This window comes from Camelina sativa, chromosome 18 (assembly GCF_030686135.1).
Source record: "Camelina sativa cultivar CO46 ecotype springtype chromosome 18, ASM3068613v1".
NCBI lineage: Eukaryota > Viridiplantae > Streptophyta > Magnoliopsida > Brassicales > Brassicaceae > Camelina > Camelina sativa.
Genome location: NC_141897.1, coordinates 14,574,035 through 14,601,219, shown reverse-complemented (window position 1 = coordinate 14,601,219; position 27,185 = coordinate 14,574,035). Strand labels below are relative to the sequence as shown.

The 27,185-nt window shown below is 32.5% G+C and overlaps 6 protein-coding genes across 10 annotated transcripts; 2 read left to right on the top strand and 4 right to left on the bottom strand.

Moving 5' to 3' along the window:
- Nucleotides 1-1,073: 1,073 nt before the first annotated feature.
- On the bottom strand, nucleotides 1,074-1,660 carry LOC147922915 (uncharacterized). The gene is made up of 3 exons (XM_087497839.1): nucleotides 1,578-1,660; nucleotides 1,398-1,481; nucleotides 1,074-1,308 (listed from the first exon to the last, which is right to left on the bottom strand). The coding sequence occupies exons 1-3, from the start codon at nucleotides 1,658-1,660 to the stop codon at nucleotides 1,074-1,076; spliced, it is 402 nt and encodes a 133-aa protein (XP_087353965.1).
- Nucleotides 1,661-2,188: 528 nt separating this feature from the next.
- LOC104761105 (superoxide dismutase [Fe] 2, chloroplastic) lies at nucleotides 2,189-4,753 on the top strand. Its single transcript, XM_010484136.3, has 9 exons — nucleotides 2,189-2,494; nucleotides 2,601-2,641; nucleotides 2,846-2,923; nucleotides 3,199-3,387; nucleotides 3,754-3,925; nucleotides 4,014-4,132; nucleotides 4,227-4,253; nucleotides 4,361-4,384; nucleotides 4,460-4,753. Exons 1-9 carry the CDS (start codon nucleotides 2,440-2,442, stop codon nucleotides 4,658-4,660), a joined length of 906 nt encoding a protein of 301 aa, XP_010482438.1. The 5' UTR covers nucleotides 2,189-2,439; the 3' UTR covers nucleotides 4,661-4,753.
- Nucleotides 4,653-7,843, bottom strand: LOC104761106 (protein FRIGIDA-like). Its single transcript, XM_010484137.3, has 3 exons — nucleotides 6,186-7,843; nucleotides 5,606-5,778; nucleotides 4,653-5,516 (listed from the first exon to the last, which is right to left on the bottom strand). Exons 1-3 carry the CDS (start codon nucleotides 7,153-7,155, stop codon nucleotides 4,818-4,820), a joined length of 1,842 nt encoding a protein of 613 aa, XP_010482439.2. The 5' UTR covers nucleotides 7,156-7,843; the 3' UTR covers nucleotides 4,653-4,817.
- Nucleotides 7,844-16,437: 8,594 nt separating this feature from the next.
- On the bottom strand, nucleotides 16,438-19,547 carry LOC147922914 (uncharacterized protein At2g29880-like). 5 transcript variants are annotated; one of them, XM_087500155.1, is made up of 6 exons: nucleotides 19,002-19,547; nucleotides 18,528-18,592; nucleotides 18,150-18,235; nucleotides 17,949-18,043; nucleotides 17,315-17,676; nucleotides 16,438-17,226 (listed from the first exon to the last, which is right to left on the bottom strand). In XM_087500155.1, the coding sequence occupies exons 5-6, from the start codon at nucleotides 17,657-17,659 to the stop codon at nucleotides 16,639-16,641; spliced, it is 933 nt and encodes a 310-aa protein (XP_087356281.1). In that variant the 5' UTR covers nucleotides 17,660-17,676; nucleotides 17,949-18,043; nucleotides 18,150-18,235; nucleotides 18,528-18,592; nucleotides 19,002-19,547; the 3' UTR covers nucleotides 16,438-16,638. The 5 variants fall into 5 exon arrangements, with proteins under 5 accessions (XP_087356281.1, XP_087356283.1, XP_087356282.1 ...); XM_087500157.1 differs by having other exon boundaries at nucleotides 17,949-18,039; XM_087500156.1 differs by having other exon boundaries at nucleotides 18,176-18,235; nucleotides 19,002-19,151.
- Nucleotides 19,548-20,974: 1,427 nt separating this feature from the next.
- LOC147922913 (uncharacterized) lies at nucleotides 20,975-24,147 on the top strand. The gene is made up of 5 exons (XM_087497838.1): nucleotides 20,975-21,949; nucleotides 22,158-22,727; nucleotides 22,857-23,248; nucleotides 23,346-23,433; nucleotides 23,506-24,147. Exons 1-5 carry the CDS (start codon nucleotides 20,975-20,977, stop codon nucleotides 24,145-24,147), a joined length of 2,667 nt encoding a protein of 888 aa, XP_087353964.1.
- A 559-nt stretch (nucleotides 24,148-24,706) lies between these two features.
- LOC104763362 (uncharacterized) lies at nucleotides 24,707-26,629 on the bottom strand. The gene has a single exon (XM_010486742.2). It carries the CDS (start codon nucleotides 26,627-26,629, stop codon nucleotides 24,707-24,709), a length of 1,923 nt encoding a protein of 640 aa, XP_010485044.1.
- Between the last annotated feature and the right edge of the window lie 556 nt (nucleotides 26,630-27,185).

Genomic DNA, 27,185 nt, shown 5'->3' with positions numbered 1-27,185 from the left:
AATTTCAGATTTTTTTTGTATCCGAAAAATTAAGGGAAGTGTATTCAACTTGACATTTTAAGTGATTTGTGTAAAATTTACAAATCTATGTTATTCAATCATGGATTTTAAAAAGTCCATTAAAATCCATTGTTATTGAACTGATGAGTTAAAAATCTACATTAAAATCCACTTGTTATTCAAAATTGTTTGTGGATTTGGATTTTAATTAATTTTAGTGATTCTTGAGAATTTGAAAAGATTTGTTTAGTTAAAAATACAGAAATCCAAATCTCATAGTTTTAGATAGGATTTGAAATTTTTTTACCATCTTCCCTAAAATTTATCAAAATTCCAAATAACCTAAATCCCATAAAATCCTCCACAATCATGGTTTCAATAAATCCCTTAAGTGTTTAGCGGTTTTGAAAATCTATACCCAAATCAAAAGGCTTTTAAATTTTTAAATTTACCATATTCCTTTCAATTTTGTTCCATTTCAATTTTCTTTCTATAATTGTCTCTATTTCTTCAAAATCTTTTTTACGCTCTAATTTTACATCTGTTTCTCCTTCACATCCTCGGTTGTCCCGGATGATGCCCAAACGCTCCTCCATAAGGTCTGTTTACTAGTCTTTACAATTTCGTTGGTTAATCAATTATGTTGCTTAAATGTGATTTATGCAGAGGACTAACCACTAGTACATAGCTTAGTTATCTACATAAGTAAATATTGGCTATAGCTTAGTTATCTACATAAGTAAATATTGGCTAGTCCCGTCATTCTTACGGTTATGGAATCTTTTATCATTACAAATTTACAACTATGCATATTTGAAACGGATACATCTAATTCAAGAAACTATTTTCACAATAAATCATTGTTTATAAGCGTTATGTGTTGCTGTTCTCATTGCCAATGGGACAGATGAAAATGAAATGCTTAAAGATTTTATATTTGACCAAAATATAAAAAGGATGACATTTTTATTATTATAAAATCATTGCGCGTCTTCTTAATTTTCTAAAACATTTTGGGACTAACACAATTTTAAAAATAATAATGTTTCACATAACAACCCACTTGTTGCACCCTAGGGTGCGGTGGTTGGAGGTCCAGCACTTTTGACGCATTGTTGTTTTAGCATAGGTGGGAAAAACGGGTTCATGGGAAGATTCGGTGTGCAGTTAGCTTCAACATCTAGAAAATCTTTACAACAAACTGGACCTATGCTGTTAAATTTGCCGGTCATTATAGCTTGTCTGATCTCCGCAAAGCATCCTGGCATAAACATAACTATTTTCCAACATTTGGCCATGTCTTGCATCCTTGGCATACTAGAAGTTGCTTGGGACGGTTTCAAAATTCCTGGCATACTGAGACTTGGTGGAAATGGATTTAGAAACAGAAAGGGAACTTCGGAATTCCTGGCATACCGGGACTCGGTTGAAATGGATTTGGAAACGGAAAGGGGAACTTTGGAATTCTGGGCATACCGGGACTCGGCTGAAATGGATTTGAAAACGGAAAGGGGAATTTTGGAATTCCAAACATACCGGGACTCGGCTGAAATGGATTTGTAAACGGAAAAGGGAACGGAAAATGTGGTAATTGAGCATTAGCTGAGGCTGCGGTGCATAATATAACCAGTAGAAGAGAAAAGACACTTTTGATCGACATGATGGATTGCAACCAGAGAAATAGAAGAGTTGAAAAATCCAAAATATTAGTTTGTAGTTTGGTTTTCGTTTTGATGAAGTTATGTAATTGGGAGGCTATGTGGTCAAATGTATATGAAAGTAATGGAGTATGAAATACTAGCTCGCACTGCCATATGTATACAAGTTAATTTTTGTAATCAATTTTATTGTTTTAAAATTTGGAAGAAAATAAAAACTGCTAAAATGTTTGATCATGGAGTAATAGGTGCATTGAGTCTCATGGATGTATATGAATCACTTTGACTAATACAGAAAAAATATATATATTTTCCTAACCAGACTGTTTGTCGATAGAAAAAAATGATGATTTTTTATACTCAAAATTCTACTCAAAATTCAGTATATTTTTCTTTTATATTTACATGGACCTAATCTAGTTTACATATATGCTTTCAACGCATATTTATGCTTTCAACATTTTATGCACATATATATGCTTTCAACGCATATAATTAAAATAAAAAACCATTTCTATGTTTCCAAACTATTCGCGTACCTGGTTATGGATTCCATTGCAACATAGATAGAGACTATTGAAAAAGTTAACTTTTAGTTTGTGTTTAGAGGACATAATAAAAAAAAAAAAAAAAAAAATTGATAATAACATTTAAAAAAATGTACATTGAGATAAGAAGACTGACTTATCTCTAAGCAAGAGAGAAGGGGGTCGGTCTTGTTGTACTTGTTGTTGTTGTTGCATCTTCGAAAAATAATCAAATCAGAACGCTTCGAGGAAAGATGATGACAGTTGCAGTGACAGCCATTTCCTCTCCTCTTCTTCTTCATTCTCAAGGTCTCTCCTTTTTCCTATCTTTCTCTCTCTCTCTCTCTCTCTCTCTCTATGAACGAAACACTTGATGATTTTCTTATGGGTTTTTTGTGTTGGTGAATTACAACAGGGCCAAACCGGCAACTGTTGCAATGGAAAAGAAACGAAAAGGTTTGTTTTCGCAACTTCTCTAATAGATATCTCTTTGAAAGTTTGAATTAGCTCAATGAACTCTATTTTCTATTAGTGATAACTTGACTAAGGAACTCTGCATAGATAGTGTTCGATGAAATGCTTCAATGAAACTTCTCGATTCAATAACACACATTCTTTGCTTTTTTTTTCTTTTTTCTTTTTCTTCTTTGGATTGCACAGAGACGGTTACCGACAAAGGTGGCTGGTTCCGGTGTTATCACAGCGGGATTTGAGTTAAAGCCTCCTCCATATTCTCTTGTACGTTTTCTTGAATTTTGTTGTTGATATAATATAATTAGATTAGAAAAGACCCTGCTTTTAGGTGGTTGATATAATATAATTATACTAGGCTTTGTTCTTTCTGCTGCTATACATTACTTTTAGTTTGTATGACCGTATGCAAGAACAACAAATTGGACACTCTGTGAGTCGTGTACTTAATAATTATGAAAAATGATGAGCTTTCCTGCTTTGGAATCATATGGGAGATGTTTCTCACTCTCTGTGTCTTCGTGTTTTTGATATATGGGTAGGATGCTCTGGAACCGCATATGAGCCGGGAAACCTTGGATTATCACTGGGGAAAACATTACAGAACTTACATTGAGAACTTGAACAAACAAATTGTAGGCACAGATCTAGATGCGTTGTCCTTGGAAGAAGTTGTGCTTCTTTCATACAACAGAGGCAATATGCTTCCTGCCTTTAACAATGCTGCCCAGGTAGTATATGCAATATTGCTTTCCACCTGTTTTTTTTCTAAGGAAAAGAAGCTTTTTAAAGCTGCTCATCTAAAAAATTAGACTGGACCTCTAAGTTACACTGTAGTAGTATAAGTGACAGTATCGGTTTTGAAAATCTGCAGGTTATGTGGAAATATTCCTATAGATAGGTAGATACATTATAACGTAACAAGAATCACTTGGATACTACATTCATTGACATGACAAACTTTTGTTTCTTGTGAACTGTGGACTGTGGATTGGATAAGATTAGGACCACTGGTCATAGTGGCAAGTTTCTTAATGTGGGATGGATTGGTTTTTTCTGGATTGAATGTGAATTGAAGTTATATGAGGTGCTTGCAGGCTTGGAACCACGAGTTCTTCTGGGAGTCTATCCAACCTGGAGGTGGAGGAAAGCCAACTGGAGAGCTTCTCAGATTAATAGAGAGAGATTTCGGGTCTTTTGAAGAATTTTTGGAAAGGTTCAAGTCGGCTGCAGCCTCTAATTTTGGTTCGGGTTGGACATGGCTTGCATGTGAGTGTTTTTGACTTTGCCCCCCTTCCAAATATGCAAACCCCCAACTTACTTCCATACTTAAGCTTATGGGGACTCATTGATGTAGATAAGGCGAATAGACTTGAAGTTGCAAATGCCGTAAATCCGCTCCCAAAGGAGGAAGATAAGAAGCTTGTAATAGTTAAGACTCCCAACGCAGTAAACCCGCTTGTATGGGATTATTCTGTAAGTGTCTAAACTTCCAATACGAAGATCAAAGTTTTCTGTTGCTATTATGGATGTTTATATCCTCACACGTTTGGTCTGTCCTTTTGTGCAGCCACTTCTCACCATCGATACTTGGGAGGTATATATGCTAATGCTACTCATCCCTCTATATCTCATTTGACTTTGAAAGATTGATTTCTTGGTCGCTGACTTCCTTTTCTTTTTCCTTTCTTTTGTGTCAAACAGCACGCTTACTATCTGGATTTTGAGGTACTATCAAATTGCCAAATGATTTTCACTATATTTGAACGCAACGGTCTCATATTTGTTGTGTTCTACGCGCAGAACCGAAGAGCTGAATACATAAATACATTCATGGAAAAGCTCGTGTCATGGGAAACTGTAAACACAAGGCTAGAAGCTGCAATGGTTCGAGCAACCCAAAGGGAACAAGAAGGAACATATACAGAAGAAGAAGCGAATCCAGATGATGAAGAGCCGGAGGTCTATTTAGATAGTGATATTGATGTATCTGAGGTTGACTAAAAACCTGTGAAGCATATAACATTAGCATCTGAAATGTCAATTACAGAGAGCAACATTTTTTGCATTCAGAGGCCTTAAAAATTAACTTTTAAATTTTGACTATTGTGGGGAAAAAATAAACTACCTTAAACAAAAACAAAAAGCATTTACATTCCTCCTATGTGTGGTCTAGTGATGAGTTACTACGAGGAGACCTGTGATTGGATAAACCCAAATATCTTTCTTCAGATGGTGAATGTCTGTAAATCCTTTGAAGACCATATGGTATTTGTTGCTCTTGTCCATGAATTGGAGGAGAGTACTGCCGTGGATGTCTCTGTCCATGAACCGGAGAGTACTGCCGAGGAACTCTCTGTCCGTTAGCCTGAGAGTATGAATTTGGAGGCAGATGTTCATATGCATATACACTTCTTCCTAAACCACCAGGTGGAACCATATATTCAGGGGATCTTCTGAGACTTGAGCGATGAGGAAAAGATGATGACGGGCCAAGGTAACTACTCACAAGAGCTGATATTTCATCTCTATCTTCGTCTCTTTGACTAGGAAAGGTTCGATCACGGTACAGAGGAGAATATGATGAAGAAGCTACTGGTGGCGTTTCCATGGGTGACAACCTCGGACGTTTCATCTGTTGGTTATACAATCTCTTGGTAAGTACCGCTTCCTCCATTAAACTGATGGATCTTGCTTTCTCTTCCATCTCTCTATTGAGGTGAAGAGTGTCATTCTCCAGCTTAACAATTTCCTCTTTGATTTGCCACTCTGGTATTTCTTTTGCGGGGTCTAATTTGTGAGTCTCCATAAACTGCATCACTGATGATAGTGTACCTAGCTGCTTTTCAGTCGCCTCTTTCTGTTGAGAAATTAGAGAGAACAATGGTATGATTCAGAAGAGAAAAAAGAGTTCATAAAGGTACATAATATGCGAGGAAGAATTCATACAAATGCCAATGGTGAGTGGGCTTTTCGTTTTGCCTTGTCAAATGACTCCTTGCTCATCCTTAAGGATGAAGTTAGAACTGTAGAAGCTGAAAACTTATCCTCCATCCCAAAGTTATACACCATCTCAAGAGCTTCAATATGCTTTCCACGCTTGATACTTGATTCAACTATACCTATGACCAATAGAATTTTGTGTCAAGACCAGTTATTTAACACTAGTAAGTTGGCAACTTGGCATTGCTTAAAGCGTAATTAGTATTGAACAGCAAAGTCATATGATTTTAACTTGCAATATTGAAAACCACAGCAACCACTACTTTCAAGGCAACAACATCTCGTTTGGTTCTGACAAACACCAAATTTGTATCAATGCTATGGTTGAGAGTTCCTAGTTCTTCCCAGGTTAGATTCTAGCTAAAATTTTGTTCTGCACTCTAAAATGCCACTCTCCTAGTTTATAGCATGGTACATACAATTCTACTCCAAGAAAACAAAGATTGAACTCGACACTATCGATCCTATCAACAAAAAGGAACCATCTTTGCAATGAAATTAATCGAGTGAAGACAAAACATGGTACCTGAAATCATAGGGGTAAGAAAAGGTGACCGTCTCAAAGCACCCGCAATCTCATTAAACCCACACGTCAGTATCAAATCCAACAGGTCCATACTCCTAAAGTTTGAAGGAACACCAAAACAAGCAATCAGTAAAAGCAGACCCCTTGCATCCATTAGCTCTGCCGCAGCTACTCCTCCTTCACCAATCAGTCTTTTCTTCCACGCAACAGCAGCCGCCTTCGCCTCATCTTTAACAGAAGTCTCAATCTTCATCTTTGCCTTCCCTTCACCAGGATCAGGCATTAGAAGAAAAGACTCCATAATGAGAAGCGAAACATGTCTCGCAGAGATCATAGGCGAATCCTTAGAAAAAGCTCTACGCCCTTGTAAGTAAAACTTGCCAATACATTCGAAGACAAACTTGGCTGGCTCCTTAGCCAACTTCAAAGCTACAGGAATCTCTTCCAGTAGCTTAGCTCGATCAGAGATATTCCCGTAGATGTATTTGCGCAGACCTTTGCTACACATTGACTCACACAAACGTTCCCCTTCCGATTTATCTGAAATCGCCGGTACAGGATCCTGAAACGATTGTCTCACAGTCAAGGTGGGTTCTACAGAAGCATTGTTCCGCGGTGGCGATAACGGCTGATGGAAATCGGAAGAAGCGGCGATGTCAACGCCGTTACTCTTGAGTTTTGAATCGATTGCGTTTTCAATTGACTCGATGTGCTTCTGCAAATCATCGAATTGGCGTTTGAAAGCGTCTACCGCAGCTGAAAACGCAGCCAAATCGTCGATTGATTTCAGAAACTGCGGCTGCTTAGATTGACCGATCGTAATTTGATCTGTTTCAACAACCGCCGGGAATTCTCCCCGCCGTCGTTCAGATTTCCGGGGAATCGCCGCCGTAGAGGGTTGCGCCTCCATTGTCGGTGGATAATTGGCGTAGGCAAGAGCAGGGATCATAGAACCGTTGTGGAAGGCCATGGGAATGTGGAGGAGGAAGAAGAAAGAAAGATTGCAAAATAAAATAAAATTTAAAGCCCTAATTTTGACACTCTAAATTAAATTCTATGAAAATTAGTTAAATTACCAAATTTTGTTTAACTGTATCGTTTTTTTTTATTAAGTAGGAAGTGTATGTATATTTTTCTCTTTTTTCTTTCTTCTTTCTAATGAATATATAGAACTATAATTATAAATTAAGATTATAGTTAAGTTTTTTTTTTTTTTTTTGACAGCTTTTTTGTTACTATACAGATTTTATGTGATAAAGAAAATAGAAATAATATTTTGATTAATTGATTTTTAACTAAATACTATGTCTTAAATGTTTTAATAATTCACAGATGTTGACAAAAAAAAAAAACTGGTTTACTTATTGATTAGCATATTTTTAGAAATGTTTTTGATAAATAAGTGAACAAAATTATTGGTTCCTAGAAAATAGCATAATCAATAGAAATTCAGAAAAATAAGTGAAAATAGATTTTAAGCAAAAAAAACTCTCAAAATCTCATTAAATAAGATATTGGATTCTCTATAGAAATTTTCAAAATCTCTCAAAATATACATTTCATAAATTTTAAGGAAACCAGTCTTAAATTTTTAAATGGTCATAAAATAGATTCTGGAAAAACAAAAACCAAAAACAACTTTGAAACTAAAAACATTCAAGGCACTTTAGTTGGTTTATGCTCCGTTTTTATATGAACAGAATGTATTTTACATCATAATTAGAACATGTATTTTCTTATGCTAATTACTGTACTACTTAAGATTAACATAAACACAAGTAACTAAAGTCCTTTTTGCTAAAGTACTTCCGTAGAGTTAAGCAACCAACAACTCTTCCTTAATAAGATTGACCACCGTGAATTTTGGTGCCTATTTCAGTTTATTAATTAATTACTTATTGTTTTCAATTGCATACCAGATTTTAACCCACAGTATACAGCGGGACAATATTTTTACAATATAAAAAAAAAATTTAAAAATTGTATTTGTTTGTTAATTTTGCTTATTTTGTTTAGTGTTTAAGATTGTATAATTGTATTTTAATTATTAATTATAAAATTTGATCAGTTGTATACCGCAAACACCCGACAATTATTTAGTTTTATTTACACTAATGTTACGTTTTTACCGTATCAAATTTCTTATGGTTATAAAAACAGAAATTTTTACTGTTTTTTAGATTTAACCCGTAAAATAATTATTCTTACATTATTGTATTTTTAAATTTTTAGTGTTTATAAATTTAATCCGTAAGTTTAAAGTTATTTAGATTTAATCCGTGAAAGAATTATATCCATAAAAGTTATTTTGCAATATACTGCATAGTAATTTATATTATAAATAATTTATTAGATTTAACCCGTGAAATAATTATTTTTGCATTTTTATCAGCATATTAATAACCATTAAAGTTTTAATTGTTCATATGAAACAATATAGTTATTATTGAATATTGGAGTTTTTAAAAGAAGAAAATATTGTATAGATATTTTTGGCATATGTTATTAAGTGTAATAAATTTCTTAATATATGTAAATTTTTTAAGGAAATTATAAACCAAATTTGTAGAGACATTTTAGGAATCTAATTGATTCTGTTTGTATGTGCAATTTTTTAAGGATTAACTTTGTAAATAAGTATAACTTAAAGGACACCAAATGTAACACCACGAGATAATTATTTAGTTTTATTTATTATAATTTGAGAAATCTAAGGAATCAACCCCTAAGTACCTCAAATCAAGTAATGTAGATGACTAAATCTATATTTTACAATCAAAATATGTAAAGCAAAAATTTCTATAGAAAGTCTATACAAACAAAATCTCTAAAGATAATTTTGGTGATTTTATGGGATTAAAATTTTAATGGGTAGAACTGTTTTTGGAAAAATCGGAATATATAGATATTGTTAAGATTTTATGGCAATAAATGTAACAAATGTTGGTTGATTTAAGAAAGTTTAGTATTTGAGTTTCTCTGCAATGTTATTTATGAAATTTTTTAGGGGTTAATGTTATAAATAAAAATTTAAATAAACAAAACTTAAAGGGCATAACACAAAATATACTTCTAAAATGTTAATATAGATTAAATATTTTCTATGTTTTCATTGTATAAACCCTCAAGAATTACCGAGTCATCGTTTCTAAACAAAACAAAATTATCTCTTAGTAATATTTGTTTTTAGTCTTTACCATTGTTCTATTATATTGAGCTGTAACCTATTTTTACGTTTTTCTCAGAATTTTCAAGTTTTTCAGTACTTCACTTATTTTTATTCATATAACTCTACTTTCAACAATTTTAAAATTATTTTATTAACATATCTATGAAATTGGAACTTAAAATATTTTATGCTAATTATATATCTATTGGAAAAGTGAAATTTTTGGAAGAACTACATTTAGAAGAAAATATTAGAAACAAAAGCAAAATATGTGCAAATCAAAGGCTAAACCATAGCAAACCATTTTTTCTGAAAAATGTAATAATAATTAGTTTAGAGATTATAAAATTTAAAATATAGCTATTATAAAAGAAATATATAATGAATCCAGTCAAAAATATTTATAGATTTGCCATTGATACCACTAGTGATTAGAAAACCGTATTGTTATTTATATTATTTCATCCATCAATAGAGATGGGTTCATGGCTCACATCTTTGTATACGGAAAACGGCTTGCCCAACGAAGAGCGGCGATCAGAGATAATTTTTGACAATTATTTTTTTGTTTGTCAGTTGCTAGAGTATTAAAATTTTCTATGTGTAATTTGTAGGCACTCAAAAGTAGCGTGAATCTTGTTGTATCTAAAGATGGTACCAGTAATTACAAAATCATAAACAATACGTCCACTCAAAGAAACAGTTCTATCGTGATTGCTACATCACATGCACGGTGGACTTTATTTGCGGTCAAGCTTCGACGGTATTCCAAAACTGTCAGACTGAGGCTCGAAAACCAATCCGAGGATAGAGCAATGTCATAACTGCTCAATCTCGTTACATTTCATAAATGTAACATAACGGCTAGTAAAGATCTTGCTCCGGTAAAAAAAACGGTGAAGTCGTTTCTTAGACGATCGTGGGACATATTATCAAGAGTGGTCTTTATGGAGTCATTCATATGGGAAAATAACTTTAATTAGCCGCCTATCTACTCTCTATTATGGAGAATATGAAAACAACGGCCCGAGAGCTGATACAAAGAAGCGAGTGACATGGAAGAAATTTAGAAAGATAACTGATCCGAAGGAAGCAGCTAACTTTACTATAGGAAGGCTTCCTAATGGAAATGTGTGGTTGAAACCAACCGGAGTACCTTATGAATTAGGCCTTTAGTAATTACATTGTCTTATGTGATGTTGTCGACAATGTATTAATTAACGTAAAACCTACTCTATATAGATAATGTTATTTATTATGAACAAAAAAATATTGGTCACTCTATATAGATAACGTAAAACCTACTCTATATAGATAACGTAAAACCTACTCTATATAGATAATATAGATAATGTATCATATGATTACTCTGATTTATAATAATATCGATATTTGTCTTATTTAGTGCTAAGACATAAAATTTATTATCTAAAGCGGAAATTTTGTGGAATGGTTTGTACTTTGCCGTGTCACCTATGTGCTCATTGCTCAAGAAGCTTTCCATGACCTGATTGTTGAACTATTTATATTATGATGTCTTAAACTTAAAGGTTTATGCCAACCTGTCTCCCTTTGTACACAAGTTTCTTAGGTTGACCAACCAATTGTGGATTATGAACCAAATTTTACATCAACGAAATCTGCAAATTTTAGAAGTTATCTAATTTACCAAAAAAAGAGAAACATTGTATGCATTGACCATTTAAAACTTTGATATATTGTTCCTTCCAATTCAAATCATTTTTTTATGAAAAAATTTGAATACATACCTTAAACTTAATAGAAAATTTGGAATCTATGCTAAATTTTTTTAACTCTTTGAAATGTAACTTATGTATTGCACTAAAATGACTATTTTGTTCTCAATTACAAATTATTAAAAATAAATACAATTTAACTAAGTTAATTCATAAAAAACATTAATTTTAAAAACATTGTGTAAACTAAATATTTGGAATTTTGCTAAATTGTTTTTGAAAATGATGAATTGATTTATTATATATAATATTAATCAATAACTAAAAATATTTAATTCAGATAAAATAAATAAAATTTTCCCTTAATTAATAATTAATTAAACGTTAAAAAAATAATCACAAAATAATTAAATTAATTTATGTTAGAAAATTATTTTTAAAAGTCACTGTTTATAAATTAGATATTGAAAAAAATAGATAATGATGAAGTAGTTTATTATGGATAATATTAATCAATAACGAAAATTAAAATTCAGATAAACGAAATAAAAATGATCGTGGATCACTCAATTGTTACTCAACTGTGATTAAATATCTGGTATTATTTAGTAATTTAATTTTAAAAATTTAGTATATAACAACTAAAATACAATTAATTAGAATTATTCATTTACGATTTATGTTTAGTAAATACTTTTAGATAATATTAGTTTTAAATAAATATATAAATCACGAATAATTATTCAAAAATTTTTATTTAATAAAAAGTTTGAAAAATAATTATATATTTCAATTTATTTTGATAATTATCAAGTTTAATAAATTAATAAAAAAATTTGAGCTTTTAGAAAATAAATCAACGGTTCAAAAAATTGACAATGTAACAAATCAATTAATAAAAAAATAAATCGACTTTTTTAATATAAGTCAACAAAGAAAAAATATAAATCAACAGGAATAAAATATAAGTCTATAGTTCAAAAAAATCAGTCGTATTAATAAGTCAACTTAAAATGAAATAAGTCTATTAAGACCAAACAAATCCACGAGAAAAAAATATAAGTCAACAAACAAATCAACATCATCAAAAGTCAACTATGTAAAAAAACAATCAAACAAAAAAAAAGTCGACAGTTTTAAAATAAATCGATGGAAAAATAAATAAGTCGACAAAAATTAAACTTAAGTCAACCATTAAAAATATCGACCTTATTAATAAATCAACATAGAATGTAATAAGTCAACAATAAATAAACAAATAAACTATAAGCAAATATAAATCGATGAACAAAAAAACATGTCAACCATTAAAGACATCGACTATGTTAAAAATCTACTAGCCATAACATAAGTCAACTGTTTATATATAAGTCAATGACAAAGATAATTAAGTCAATAGAAGTAAAAAACAAAACGATTGTTCAAAAAGTCGACATTGTAAATAAATTAACATTGATTAAAATAAGTCTAAAATATTGATATATATATATATATTATAAATTGTGGAAAAAATATATATATATATATATATATTATAAATTGTATAATCTTGAATTATTTATTTGAAAATAAATTTAAATCTAAATGATATCAACAAAAAATATTTAAATTCTTTTTTTATTCAAAATTATAAGATCAAACATTGATTCATGTAATCATTATTTAAAATATAATAAATATGTTTTCGTTATACTTTTTATTTATTAAGTAATTATTTCGAATTTCACCATTTTTAAAAGTAATTTATTTTTAAAGTTTAGTTAGGTTTTTCTTATTTTTATTTAATTGTTAAAATTGTTTAATAATACGGGTATTTCTTTCCATTTTCATTTCAAAATATGTAGTTTTCAAATACCTATAATATTAAGTGTAGTTTTCAAATTTTTTATAAGATTTGGTGTATTTATAAAAATCTCTTATGATACATAATAATATTATGATAATATGTTAGCATTTACAGCAAAAAGTAAACAAAATCCATTAGCATTTAAATTGAAAGATATGCTTTCACCCTATAAATAATCTCACAATTTGCCCCAAAAGTTAATAATATCACAAATGTTCTCTAAGATTTGGAAAACTAAAAATGGTTAGATATGTTAAAGGCAACTTTTTCTTGGTTCCTATAGTGTTTTTACTTCTTTTTGTTGTCTCATCATATGCAAGATATAATACGAAAGTTACAAAAAGTCAAATCATCGACATCTGCACACAAAAGGATAGAGATATCATTGAATCAGTTTGCTTTGAAGTCTTGGATTCAATCCCTGGAATTGCAACACTGGATTACTTTGACCTCGCCAAATATTTGATTAATTATGATTCTCGAAAAATCTCATATATGATGAAGCAATTCCAATCACTCGAAAACAGCACAACCGATCGCAGTTTGTGCGAGATTTAGCATCCCCGACATACCGAACTAAACCAGAAAGACAATTTGGTTATTTAACTGGGAATCCGGTTAAAAACTCACTTCGGTCATTTAAGCCCAATTCGGATAGAGGAAGCCCAACCTCGAGGGTGAAGAATCGACTTCCACTTCGCCCGGCGGCCGATCCAAGAGATAAAGCAACTTTCCTTATTTCAGTTCGTCTCATAAGGAAAGTTAATATATTATGCGATCTATGAATATGTATAAAGAGGGAGAGACTTCTCCATTGTAAAGCATGCATTATTGAATACAATTATTCAGTTCTCTTCTTGTTCTTAGCAATAAAAACCCTAATTCTTCGAAATCAATTCTCTTTCTTCTAATTTCAAAGCTTAGATCGATTTTCTAGAGAGTTTACTTTACTGAATTTGTTTTCCCCCATAAACAAATTCATTGTGGAAATCCAGTTTCTACACAGTTCTAAGGGGGGTGTATTGAATTGGGGATTTTAGGAGATTTGCTGGGATTTTAATATTTTAGAATTTTGGGAGATTTGAGTGTAATTTTAGGAGATTTTGATATTTTGGCAGATTTTTTGAGACTTGGGTTTTGAGATTTAGTGAGATTTGATTATAAATTTTAGGTGATTTTAGAATTAAAAAAGGAAAGAAAAAAAAAACAGCTTGATCACATATGAGCAAACAGCTTTATATAATACATGTTCTCCATCCTCGTACATGCTTGTTCTCCATTTCCACACTAGCCGCAGCCGTTGCATCCTCGTACGTTCTTCTTTTTTTTAAATTAATTGTTATATAAAAACATACGTACGAGATTTGCGTCTTAGTAATTTTGATATATATGAGCAAATAGGCTCACATTTCACTCGATTACACTTTGGTTAATTTAAGAAGAAAAAAAAATAGACATGATAGTTAAAAGGAACCAAAGCATTTCTCAATAAAAAGTATTGGATAAAAAATAATAAACCAACAGAAAGAATGAAAACAATCTAATATAAAGCACAATAGTATTGTATCATGATCCCATATTCATAGCATCTGTCCACATGTTTTCCGCTATTGTTGCTCTCCAGTTATTAGCAAGCACTCTTTGTTGGTCTTGAGTACCATGAAGCTGTTCTTCTTCATTATTCCCATCATCAATTCTTTCATCAGCGTCAGTTCCTTCAGCATTTCTAATATCTTCAAACAAGTCTGAACGACATTCTTGACGAAGATAATTATGTAAAACAACACAAGCAAGTACTAACTCTACTTGCGTCTTATATGGAAAGGGTGGTGCATATTTGAAAATGAGAAATCTTGACTTGAAGATGCCGAAAATCCTCTCTACTACGTTTCGTAAGCTAGAGTGACGATGGTTAAACAACTCATTTGCAGTTACAGGATCTTTTCCTTGTCCCCTAAAGTCTTGGAGATGATAGCGAGTACTTCGGAATGGAGCTAAAAATTGACGACGATTGGCAAATCCACAATCAACTAAATAATATTTTCCTACAATTTAAAAGTTATACAAATATAAGTGAGATAACATAAAAATTAATAACAAAGAATATTAGTTTTATCATAATGTAATGACATACCTTCTGGAACTATTAATTTGTTGGTGTTCCTAGTTAAAGCATCGTGTAGTACCTTTGCATCGTGAGCTGAACCTTCCCAACCGCTAAGAACGTATGTAAATTCTAAATCAAAATTACATGCAGCTAACACATTTTGCGATAATTGTCCTTTCCGATTACGGTAGCTAGACGAGTCTTGTCCTGTTATCATTGCGGGGATATGAGTTCCATCAATAGCCCCCACACAATCCTAAGGAAAATAGAAATACAAAATTAGCTAGTCATATAGCTTTTTGAAATACTAGAAAACAAGCAGAAGAAAACAATCTCATACCTTAAAATAAGGATAAAATCGTGTGCTATCTTTTATTTTTGTAGGCACTGCAAGCCCAGGTTTAGCCATATACTTTGGAGCAAGTGCTTTTAACACCTTCAGAATTGTGTTAAAGCTCTTACTTATTGAAAATCTTGATCTCTGAAATCTAGTTTCAGCTGAAACATATCTTGAATTTTGACCAACGATGAACAAAAATGTGGCAAGCATTTCTTCAACTGAAACATATCTTGTGTCTTTCAAACCCATCTCCAATCTCAAAATAGAGCATAGATTCAAAAATGCTTCTGGGTCCATACGGTACAAACGTCGAAAAGTGTCACGTTTCTCATGAACCAATTGGTTTTGTATGTATTCATGTCCAAGTCTTGTAGCTGGCTTTCTTATCTGGCGTGGTATCTGCAGAACAGAATATTGAATCTTCGCAATGATTGACAAAACCAGCATCATGATATCAATATCTAACTTGAAATTTCTCATTCGTCTTCTTTTTTTCTAGCTTGTATCTCTTCGCTTTCATGAACAATGCGATCCATTATCAAAATCCTACACAAAACCATTGACAGAACTCATAAACAAAACATGTATTTTATAGAGAGAAACATCATCATATAGAGAAAGTTTACACATAAACAAGCATGTATATCATCGACTAGAGAACAAGCATGTATTATATAAAGACACAAAGAAGAACAAGCATGTACGAGGATGGAGAAACGTGTATCCTCGTACGTATGTTTTTATATAACAATTAATTAAAAAAAAAAGAACATACGAGGATGCAACGGCTGCGGCTAGTGTGGAAATGGAGAACAAGCATGTACGAGGATGGAGAACATGTATTATATAAAGACACAAAATCATATAATAATATTACAATGTGGAGATGGAGTGAAGAACTTACGAGCAGCAACAGCGGAGGAAGGCGGCGGCTAGTGTGGAGATGGAGAACAAATGAGAGAAGGAAAGAAATCATATATATATATTCACCCTAATATGGTCTTTAGTTTTTTACCCGCCATAATATACGTACGAACCATAATTTACCCGCCATAGGAAAGTAAAAGATGCAAATTTATGATTCTTTTGCAAATTTTGTTTTGGTTAAATATCTCTTGTTCAACTTTCATTCAAGAAACAACAAAAGAGTTGATTATTTTTAAAAGGAAGAAATGTCTTAAATCAAAAATAAAATAAAAAGAGAGCTCATAAGGTATTGCTAATTTGCAAACGAAAAACTATTAAATAAAATAAAAACCCTCTTCAATTTTTGTTGATGCATTCAACTTCAATCTCATGGTTTACGAAGGTTTCGTAGAATCCATCCCTTGCGATCTTCTATAGACATATGGACGAATCCATATTTCATACCTAAGCTGTGAACCAATGTCATGGCCTCATAACACAAACCATCATCCAAATCAGGAATTTCTTTGATAGCATCCCACACGTTATTAGCTTTGTCCTCAGCTTCTTTTTCTTCATTTTCCTTTTCCCATCTTTTTTGTATCATGCCAAAAATCTGCTGAACTGAATCTTGCACTGTATTCAGTTCATCAACAGCCTTGTTTGTGTTAAGTGCATCAGTTTCAGTTCTAGCCTTCTTTCTTGGAGGTAGCTTTCCCCCTCTTCTTGTCTCTAATGCAGAGAAAACTTCTTGAACAGATGTTTCTTCATATGCTATTTCCTCATCTTCCATTATTTGGTCATGACTTGAATTAGTTGTCCCTTCATGCTCTCTAACGTCATATGTATTTGTATCAATGGCATCACTTAATCCCACAGCATTCCTTCCAGTAGCAGTATTTGATTCAAAAATCATTCGTAAATCTCCAAAATCTTCAAATGAGTCATCACGCAGATTTGTTTTACCTGGATGAGCCTATTTGAAAATAAAAACATTTTAGTAATTTTGATACATATGAGCAACACTACTATGTTCACAAATTCTATGTTATAATTTTGCTTACCTTCAAATAGTCAGCCCATACTTCATCTGGAGCAGTGAATTTCTTCGTTTCAGGGTCCCACCCAAAACCAGAACTAAAACGAAAATGATCTGACAAGCCATTGTACTTATTCTTCAAGATCTTTAACCTATTTTTATACTCCTTGAAGCTTTTGTTAATGCCAAGATTTTGGTTTAGTGTTGGTAACACTCTTGTCTCCACGGTTAATTTGCTGAACTTTCCATTACCATCACAAAAACCCTGATTGATTGCATCCACTAGCAGCTGGACTAACATCTTGCTTTCATGTTCTAACCACTGGTTATATTGACCTTTAGCTTTCCCAGCCTGTGACGAATCTCCCATTGTAGTGTGTACGTTAACTAGCCATACCATACAAAAAAAAAAAAATAAATAAAACCAAACAATTCATGAGTTATGATATATCCCACAGATCTCAAACAAGTATTATTTATAAACTGGCTGGCCATCAAATCGTTTCCAACTTAAGAAATTTCTTTCGTTGGTATGTATATCTATGGGATAACATACACACAAACATGTTTTGTATTCTCTATTTTCTTTATTCCCAAAGTGAGCAACATGATACAAAACGTGGACATAAAGAAAAGAAAAAGTAATAGAATATACTCACTTTGACAGAGAAGAAAATAAACTTCAAGTATGATAGTAGGAGAGAAGAAAGCTGCCGATCTTGAATATATATATACACCAATAAACTAACCCTAGCTAACAAGAAAGGAAGGGGAAAAGCCCATATATTAGAATTCTTTGATCCAAAAAGAGCAGCCCACTAATGCTAAAAAATTGCCAGAAAGAAAGAATGTCAACATACATTAGTCACTGCATTCAGCGTGTTACCTCTGTATTGCAGCAGCTACATAATATACCACTTCCTTGCTTGTAACCCTGCAGAAGTTTCTGCGAGAAAAACAAGTGTCAGCAAAACCATTCAGACTTAAATTTGTAAAAAGAATAAACAGAGTTATGGCAGCCAATATCAAACAAATGAGAGGTATGCCTACAGTATTAACAACCAATCAGAAGCAGGATAACTGCATCAGTTTCATAATGGTAACTTAAGTCATGTTAGCCTTCTTATAAAAATAAACACCTAGATAACAAAGGATCCAAGTGTTGCTGAATGTCATCTTCAAATACAAATCTTTGGAAATTCAGATCAAATAATAACACAAGTAGGGGGTCAAAGTACCTGACAAGGAATTGAAACGAATGAACCACGTTATGGTAGCTAACATCTTCAGCCATGTTATTATCCTGCTGGATCATAAAGCTCATAAAAAAATTTCCTCTACTCATTCCCCCTTTATTTTTAATTCCTGGATTAGTTTACTATGAAGCATTTGCTATCATGGGTTCGTACAAATCTGATCAGAGAGAGGCCTAAACATTTGCTATCATGGGTTCGTATAAAGACATGTTGTTTTTTTTAACACCAATTTGATTTGATTCACGTTTGATGAATTTGATATCATACCATCAAATTAACACCAATTTCATCAAAAAGTGAATCAAATCTGCAGTTTTTTTTTTGGGTTTTTTGCAAATTCAAAAGTAGCTAAGAAATTTTAAAGGATTAGGGAAAATAAGCTGTAAGGATTCTCAAGAGGTTAATTACAAAACGATTTGAAGCTTTACTCAAGAATCAAGATACAAGACAGTTTACCTTATCTATTATGAAGTTCCAGATACCATCCATTGATTCCTGCAGAAGATGAACTCGATTACACATCAACAAATTATAGGATTTTTCCAGAGAGAAAGAGAGAAAGAGAGAAAGTGAGAGTTCGACAAAAAAAAAAATTGCTAGTGTGGAAGAAAAGTCGTTAGTGTGAAAAAAATTTGCTAGTGTTAGAAGTCGTTTTTTTTGTAGATCGAAGAAAAGTCTTTTTAAAACAAATATTTTAAAATATCACCTTTAGAGGTGAGATTTTGTAAGCTATAATTTTGAACTAAAAATGTTAGAAAAGTCTTCTAAAATCCCATTCAATAGATTTTTTAAAAGAATTTGTGATTTTTTGAATAACAGTAGATTTGAAGTGAGATTTATAAATTATTGATTGAATAACAAGAGATTGTAAATGATTTTTATAAATTTCACATTCAATAACATAGGATTTCAGATGATTTTAAAAAATCATCAATTAAATAACAGAAGATTTAAGAATATCCCAAAATCTTTTAAAATCCCCAATTCAATACACCCCCCTAAGAGTTCATATAAGGTATGCTCAGAAACTTTAGACCTTGCTATTGGTTGTTTTGATACCACTCTCACATCTTTGGCGAACAAAGACTATCTTAGATTCTACGATAACGTCGGTTATACGGTGGACATGATGAATACATGTAGGCTATATGTAGTATTTGGGTTTAGGAGCCACTAAACTTAGCCTTTAACTCTCTCTGTTTGCAAGCATTTAGTAGTGTTAACCATGACTATTACTTTTATTAAGGTGGATAATACACTTTTTTACATTGCATTTAAAAAGAGCTCACAATAGAAATATTCAATATATTATGGTGAAATTTGAAAACATACCTTAAACTTAATAGGAAATTTGAAATTTATACTAAATTTTTGAAGTCTTTGAAATGTATCTTATTTATTGAATTAAATGACTATTTTACCTTCAATTACAAATTAATTAAAACTAAATACAATATTATTAAATTAATTAATTTGAAAAAAAAAATTTTAAAAACATTGTGTAAACTAATATTTGAAATTTTGTTAAAAAAGAATTTAAAAAATAATGAATTAATTTATTATATATAATATTAATCCATAACTAAAAGATTAGATTAAGATAAAATAAATAAAATATGTCCTTAATTAATAATTAATTAAACGTTAAAAAAATAAACACAAAATAATTAAACTTATCATTGTTAGAAAATTATTTTTAAAAATTATTGTTTATATTTTAGATATTGAAAAATTTTAGATAATGACGAAATAGTTTATTATAAAAAATATTAATCAATAAAAAAAATTAAAATTCAGATAAAGAAATAAAAAAGTGGTTTTATAAAACATAAACAATACAAAAAACACACAGTTATATTTTCTTCTTCCCTCGAAAAAAAAATATTTTATTCTTTCCGTCGCCGGCTCTCACTTTGTGCCTTCTCCGTCATCGACTACGTTTTCCAGCGTGGTTAGTTTCATCTCATGGTTTTGTATTTAAAGCAAGTGATAAATCATGTGTGGGTTTTAATTGGGGTTCTGTTCTAATTCTGGGTTTGTGCCCTCTCCGTCATTGACTACGTTTTTCACGTTAGTTAGTTTCATCTCATGTCAATTTTATGTCTTTTCTCACTTTTATCATCTCTTAAAATATTTCCTCCTTTCAATTCTCTATTGCAAACTCCAAACGACACAGTTGATAGCCATTGAGCATATAGTTAATTTTCTAACTGAACACTGTATAATAAATAGGTGTGGAGAAAGTGATTGAATTGGGCTTAATTTGGAACACCATCTTATGAACTGCTCAGAACCTCCGTTCAAAGGCAACAAGCTCTTTCATCTCGACACAAAGGTGAATTTCAATATATATATATATATATATATATAAATAGAATTTGTTCAGTTAGATATATCATTCTTTTGTTCAATCAAGCAGGTGATAAATCATGACAACTTCAAGAACAGTTGCACCAGGATCACTGCCTATGCGGTTGTTTACACGTGGGACAGAACCTGAATTCACAAGAAGCTTCACATACCATTCAGGATTGGACAACCTACCTGTATTGTCAAACCAAATCCCATCAAACGAGCTAAATGAAATCAGAAATGGTCCATTAGGCGTTCTTCTAAGATTCTACGATTGTAAATTCTTGTGGTCAGCTAGAATAGTGCATGAGCTTCTAGTGAATCAGCTTGTGACAAAGAAGAAGTATGAGTTTTGGACTCTTTGTGGTGGACAAGCAATGAGGTTTTCTTTGAAAGAGTTTAAGATAATTACTGGGCTCAATTGTGAACCTTATCCTCTAGAGAATATCGATGTTGAGGGTGACTCTCAGTTTTTTAGACGACTAGGGTTGATGGATGCTGAGAAACAAGAGGATATGGATGCTGAGAACCAAGAGGATATGGATGCTGAGAACCAAGAGGATGTGGATGCCGATGATGACCCTCAGTTTTGGAGACGACTTGGGTTGATGGAGAACAAAGGACTATCTTACAGTATGATTGAAGAAAAAATTAGGAATTGTAGGGATTGGGGTAGTAAAGACAGGATTAGACTGGTCTATTTATTTTTGGTTTTCCGGTTATTGCTAGCTCGTCATCCAGGGAAAAGAATAGCTTCAAAAGCAGTTTATTTAGTTCTTGATCGTGAAAAATTTGAAGCATATCCGTGGGGAAGAGTAGCCTTCCAACATCTAATTAAATCATTGTTTAAAGCTAAGCCAGATTTGAGCCAAAATTCATATGGTGTCAACGGCTTTGTCCAAGTATTGCAAGTGTGGGCATATGAAGCTATACCAGCGATTGGAAAGAAATGCGGAAACTTATCTAAAACTATGATGGAGTTTCCACCACTCCTGAGATGGAAGGGATCGAGAAAAAGATTTAGATATGATCTTCCCCAGAACAAGGAACTGGTATGTTTTATGTTCACATTTTAAGTCTAAATTTGGTTGCTTGTTTTATGTATAATGCTGGTTTTTAAGTGTTGTCTGATAAAGATTGCTTTGTAGTTTAGTCTTTAGTCTTTAAGGTAAAAATAATGTTGATTAAACTAACCATAGCTATAGGACGTTGAAAGTATTTGTTGTTGAAATACACTTTAACTATCATAGTATTTTACAGGTTTTCGTTAAAGGTGTCATGGATAATAGTACCGATGATATATGGGTTGATGAAGAACAAGATATCACGGTCAATAATATGTTCTTGCTAATCTCTGGAAGCTCGGGTAAAATCTTCGAGAAACAATTTTGGGAAGATAAAGGTCTATTAGAAGGACCTAAGAAAACAGCAGAAGAGGAAGATGGTGAATCACACAATAAAGAAGGTAGGCCTCTGAAAAAGAAACATTATGATGACACCTTGAAGACATTGTTTGTATATTCATTGGAGCAAATGGGAGAGCGTCTACATAAAGGTTTCTCTTCACTCGATGTTGCTGTTAAAAAGATGGATTCAAGGATGGATAAACTTGAAGAGGGCATCAAAGAAATACAAGAAACAGGTAAGAATCTGATAACAAGGATGGATAAGTTTGAGGCTGCTATCGAAAGAGGAAAAGAACCAACCGCACTTGTCCATGAAGAATTTTTGAAAGACGATAGTTTTCTGAAAAACACCACGTTCCCTAGCAATGATCCTCTGAAAGACACCACATGCTCTAATAAACCAAGTGAAAAACATGCAAAGCCGGTATGTAAAAAAGTGATTACTATATTGATTTTTATATATACACGTACGACCAATACTTGTATTGATCGTGTCTTTGCAGTCTACTTATATGTATTTGTGTTGTTTTTTTGTTTTTTTTTTAATTTGCAGCTTTCGAAGTATGAATTAAAAGATATATCAATTGAAGATTTACCAACAGACGATGATTCTGTAAATTGCGCAGTGGAAAGTGTTAATCGTCAGGAAGAAGAAGCATCATCTGTTAAAGTTGTATCAGATACATCTTCAATAAGAGATCGAATTATGACGAGGCAACTAGACAAATTTACTACACAACTTCAAGCTATGATGAAAAAGGATAAGGAGATTAATAAGGACAAAAGGAGTAGAAAGCTTACTGCAGAGCTCAAATCCCCGTTTACATCTAATGATCCCCTTAAGAAGATCCTAACCGAAGATCGACCATGGACGGCTTATGATCCTTTCGAGCCAGTTGAAAAGGCATTGGTAACCGCCTTAGACAAATGGATGACTCGTAATGTGTAAGTTAATTTGTAGATTTATTAATTATTTTCTTGAACACATCCTTTTATGATGCTAGTAGAGTTTAGTATTTATAGTTGGCATCTTTTTTATCAGAACGGTTCCATGCGGAAGTTCACGCCAAGAAGTAGGAAAAAAGTTCTTCAAAGACCTATTGACTCCCAAGAAACATATTAGTAATATGGTAAGCTATAAAATAGATTTCCTTATTTGTATTGTTTAATACTGAGACTTAACCACGTTGTTGGTTTTGCAGCACATCGATGCAGCAATGACATTATTTCGGAGAAGATCTTTGATTAGTCCATGTCCGTATAGAGGTGGGAGAATGGCATTTATGGATACTGGATTCAGAGTAGCCATTGGCAATAACTTCAAAGAGTTCAAAAAAGACCCAAAGAATTATAAATGGCAATCAGGTGCTATCGATTACTATACAGGTCTGTTGCCTAGTGCAGGATGTACAAATAAGCAGCTTGGAAAAGACGTTGATAACATATATGTGGTGATACATATAAAAGCCAATCACTGGGCTGCATTGTCTATATGTATCCCGAAAAGGACTATCCATGTGTATGACAGCATTATTGGGTATGCAGATGATGAACAAATGGACGAGCATGTCCAGCCTTATGCGCAGATGATACCCTACATGCTGAAGGTGTTTGCACCAGAGAAAGAGAAACGTTTGAGTGTTGCTAAATACAAGATATCAAAACCGAATAAGATCCCGCAGAATGTTCAAACAGGTGACTGCGGAGTTTATGCGGTTAAGTATATCGAATGCTTGGCACTGCATTGTGAATTCAAGGGTCTTGATGATGCCCACATTAAGGCAATCCGTGCAAAGTTAGCTGCAGAAATATTGAACGAGTCGAAGAACGTTGGTTTCTATTAATTTTTTTTTTTCACTTTTTTTGGAATATTTTTTTCTTTTAACGTTTGGGTTAAGAATTCATAATTCCTTTTTTTAATCTTTGGTCTTCTGTATCTTCATTTTTTCTAGTACATTTGGTCTTTTTTTAATCTTTGCTCTCTTATGGTGATCTAAACAAAATAGTAATATATTCAGGTTGACCTTATCTCTCTCGTTTACACCTCATCTACTCACGCCACCTCTGTTCTACCCTTGCTCTGTTTTATTGTCATCAAAACGGAGCACCGTACCTTGTTCAGCTTCCGCTTCCCATTATCAAAAATAGTAATTATACAAACCGATCTCATAGCAAAGCAACATATAATGTACAAATAATCAGTTCCTAATTGCAATAAAGAAAACATAAATTAAGAGAAAATGATTCCATGCTTGAAAAAAAAAACAAAAGACAGTACACGTGTATGGTGAAATCAACTTATCAACTGAACGACAATAGAATTCAAACGAAAAAAATACTAAAAACTTAAAACAACATCAGATGTAAGTTACATCATTTATTCTCGCAGAACTTGATCATTTATCATAACAAACATGTCTTGCAATTATGACCTGAAACACCACAATTAGAGCATGCATGTTTCTTCCGAGGGCGTTTTGCTTGTGTAGCGTTCTCTAATGCAGATTTATATCTTCTCTTTTTACGTCTCCCAGATCTTTTCCTCATTTTAGGAGGACGACATGCTTGGACAGCGATTTCTGGCGGTATAAGCCATTCTTCTATAGGAGAAATACTCTCTGCATATGCGCCAAACAAACAAGTTTTCGTATAGTGACGACTTACAAGAGATTCCCATCTCAAAGATGTTTTCCTAGCAGCAGCAATGGCATGAACACATGGTATTTTGTGCACGTCAAACCTGCGACAAGTACATGTCTTATGCTCAAAGTCAACTACACAATCTCCAGTAGGTAGTTTTACCTGAAACCGGTATGTATTTATTGGATGCACTTTTAAGTGCTTCCCAATAACAGATCTTCGTTTCAGCATCTTGTCAACTCGAGGCGTGATATTTGCCTCATACAGTGCAGCAGCCAGTCGACGCTCATAAAACCACCTACTAAGCATATCCCCTACGTACTGAAGAAAATAAACAATTGGAAGCTCCCTTGCTTTTTTCAATGCACCATTGATAGATTCAGCAATGTTGCTAGTGGTAACGTTATACCGATTTCCTGAAAAGTGAGCACGAGACCATAAAGTGACACCAGCTTTCTCTAAATAATTAGCTAATCTTGGATTGTCATGACGAATCTGACGAAATGCATCTTCAAATTCTGGCAAACTATACGCGTTTGCAGCTTGTTTCACCAAACCCAAATTTTCACTCCCTCTAAACTTGGTGATGATGTTTTTCTTCAGGTGGTATGTGCATATTCCACGTCGAGCAGCTGGATATACCTTTGTAATGGCTTTTGCAATAGACTTGTGTCTGTCAGAAATTATAACCAAGTCGGGGCTATCGGGTATCACTTCTCTCAATCTATTGAAAAACCATTCCCAAGCAGCATTATCTTCAGAATCAACAATTCCAAATGCAATGGGAAAAATCTTATAGTTACCATCTTGCGCAGTTGCAACTAACAAAAGCCCCTCATACTTTCCTTTTAGAAAACTCCCATCCACCACAATTACTTTCCTCAGGAATTTAAATCCTTGTATACATGCACCGAATGAAATAAACAAATACTTGAACCTGTCATTGACGTCTTTCTCAAGATGCGCTATTGTTCCAGGGTTGTATTTCTTGATCAAATGAATATAAGCTGGGAGACGCTCATATCCACTTTCTGCTGTACCCCTTACTGATTCTTTCATATGTTCTAGTGATTTCCATGAGTTCCAATACTTCATCTCAAAACCATATTTGATGAGCATCATGCTACTAATATCAGCGGGTTTGCTGTTATGGCCATCTTCGCCTCGGTCATTCTCAAAAAGTTGGCTGATAAATCTTGCTGTCACTCTTCCAGGTTTTCTTGATTCCAAGGGACACGTATGTACCGATACGTATTTCCGTACTGTAAAACGTTCACAAGTGGAGTCTATTTTTGATGCTCTTACCATCCATTTGCATCTTTTATCACCATTACACTTAACCACAAGAAGAGATGGCTCTGACTTGTAAACTCGAAAGTGGAAGTCTTCTTCTAGTTTAAGCATATTCAGCCTCCATTGCAGCTCTCTCTTACTCTTAAATTCTTGACCCACATGAATGGTTAATTGACTTGATTCCATTTGCAATTTTGAAGTTTCTTCCTGCAGATCGTCGTGATCTTCATCAGAACCATTAGTGGTATCATACTCAAAACTATCACCGATACCACTAAACTTATCATCATCATCATCATCCTCATCCTCATCATCTACCTCATCATCTACCACATCTTCTCCTAACAACTCATTCTTCGAGCAAGACATAGCATCATCATCATTTTGAAGCATTTTTCTGCAACAACGTTAATTGCAAAACTCAAATTAGTGGCAGTCAAATAAATGTTTATTTAAAATCTCGAAGAATCAGACTTAACATTTTACCAAAACAAGAATCTTCGTAGAATCAATCTCGAATTGCAGTTTCCATTAAAATAGGGATTTTAGTTAACTGTTAAATAATATTTATTTATAAATTAATTTAAATACTAAATTCTATTTTTATTAAAATTTCTAGATCGTGGATCACGATCCAATAATCTGTTACTGTGATTAAAAATCTGGTATTATTTAGTAATTTAATTTTAAAAATTTATTATATAAAAATTAAAATAAAATTAATTAGGATTATTCTTTTTTCCATTTATGTTTAGTAAATGTTTTAGATAATTTTAGTTTTAAATAAATTTATAATTCACTAATAATTCTTCAAATTTTTTTCATTTTATAAAATTTTTTTGATAAATAATTATATTTTTTATTTGTTTTGAAAATTGTTAACTTTAATAAAATAATAAAAATTGTGAACTTTTAGAAAATAAATCAACAGTTCAAAAAAATCGACTAT

What these genes read in the sequence shown, in the direction of transcription:
- LOC147922915 (XM_087497839.1), bottom strand. Translation starts at nt 1,660, where the DNA reads ATGTCGATCAAAAGTGTCTTTTCTCTTCTACTGGTTATATTATGCACC. An exon ending in GCTCAATTACCACATTTTCC is followed by an intron (nt 1,482 to 1,577) that starts GTTCCCTTTTCC and finishes ATTTCAGCCGAG; the next exon opens with TCCCGGTATGCCCAGAATTC. An exon ending in GGTATGCCAGGAATTCCGAA is followed by an intron (nt 1,309 to 1,397) that starts GTTCCCTTTCTG and finishes TAGTATGCCAAG; the next exon opens with GATGCAAGACATGGCCAAAT.
- LOC104761105 (XM_010484136.3), top strand. Translation starts at nt 2,440, where the DNA reads ATGATGACAGTTGCAGTGACAGCCATTTCCTCTCCTCTTCTTCTTCAT. An exon ending in TCACCATCGATACTTGGGAG is followed by an intron (nt 4,254 to 4,360) that starts GTATATATGCTA and finishes TGTGTCAAACAG; the next exon opens with CACGCTTACTATCTGGATTT. An exon ending in CTTACTATCTGGATTTTGAG is followed by an intron (nt 4,385 to 4,459) that starts GTACTATCAAAT and finishes TTCTACGCGCAG; the next exon opens with AACCGAAGAGCTGAATACAT.
- LOC104761106 (XM_010484137.3), bottom strand. Translation starts at nt 7,155, where the DNA reads ATGGCCTTCCACAACGGTTCTATGATCCCTGCTCTTGCCTACGCCAAT. An exon ending in TCTTACCCCTATGATTTCAG is followed by an intron (nt 5,779 to 6,185) that starts GTACCATGTTTT and finishes TATTGGTCATAG; the next exon opens with GTATAGTTGAATCAAGTATC. An exon ending in CCCACTCACCATTGGCATTT is followed by an intron (nt 5,517 to 5,605) that starts GTATGAATTCTT and finishes ATTTCTCAACAG; the next exon opens with AAAGAGGCGACTGAAAAGCA.
- LOC147922914 (XM_087500155.1), bottom strand. Translation starts at nt 17,659, where the DNA reads ATGGGAGATTCGTCACAGGCTGGGAAAGCTAAAGGTCAATATAACCAG. An exon ending in TATGGGCTGACTATTTGAAG is followed by an intron (nt 17,227 to 17,314) that starts GTAAGCAAAATT and finishes ATTTTCAAATAG; the next exon opens with GCTCATCCAGGTAAAACAAA.
- LOC147922913 (XM_087497838.1), top strand. Translation starts at nt 20,975, where the DNA reads ATGACAACTTCAAGAACAGTTGCACCAGGATCACTGCCTATGCGGTTG. An exon ending in TTCCCCAGAACAAGGAACTG is followed by an intron (nt 21,950 to 22,157) that starts GTATGTTTTATG and finishes AGTATTTTACAG; the next exon opens with GTTTTCGTTAAAGGTGTCAT. An exon ending in AGAAACATATTAGTAATATG is followed by an intron (nt 23,434 to 23,505) that starts GTAAGCTATAAA and finishes TTGGTTTTGCAG; the next exon opens with CACATCGATGCAGCAATGAC.
- LOC104763362 (XM_010486742.2), bottom strand. Translation starts at nt 26,629, where the DNA reads ATGCTTCAAAATGATGATGATGCTATGTCTTGCTCGAAGAATGAGTTG.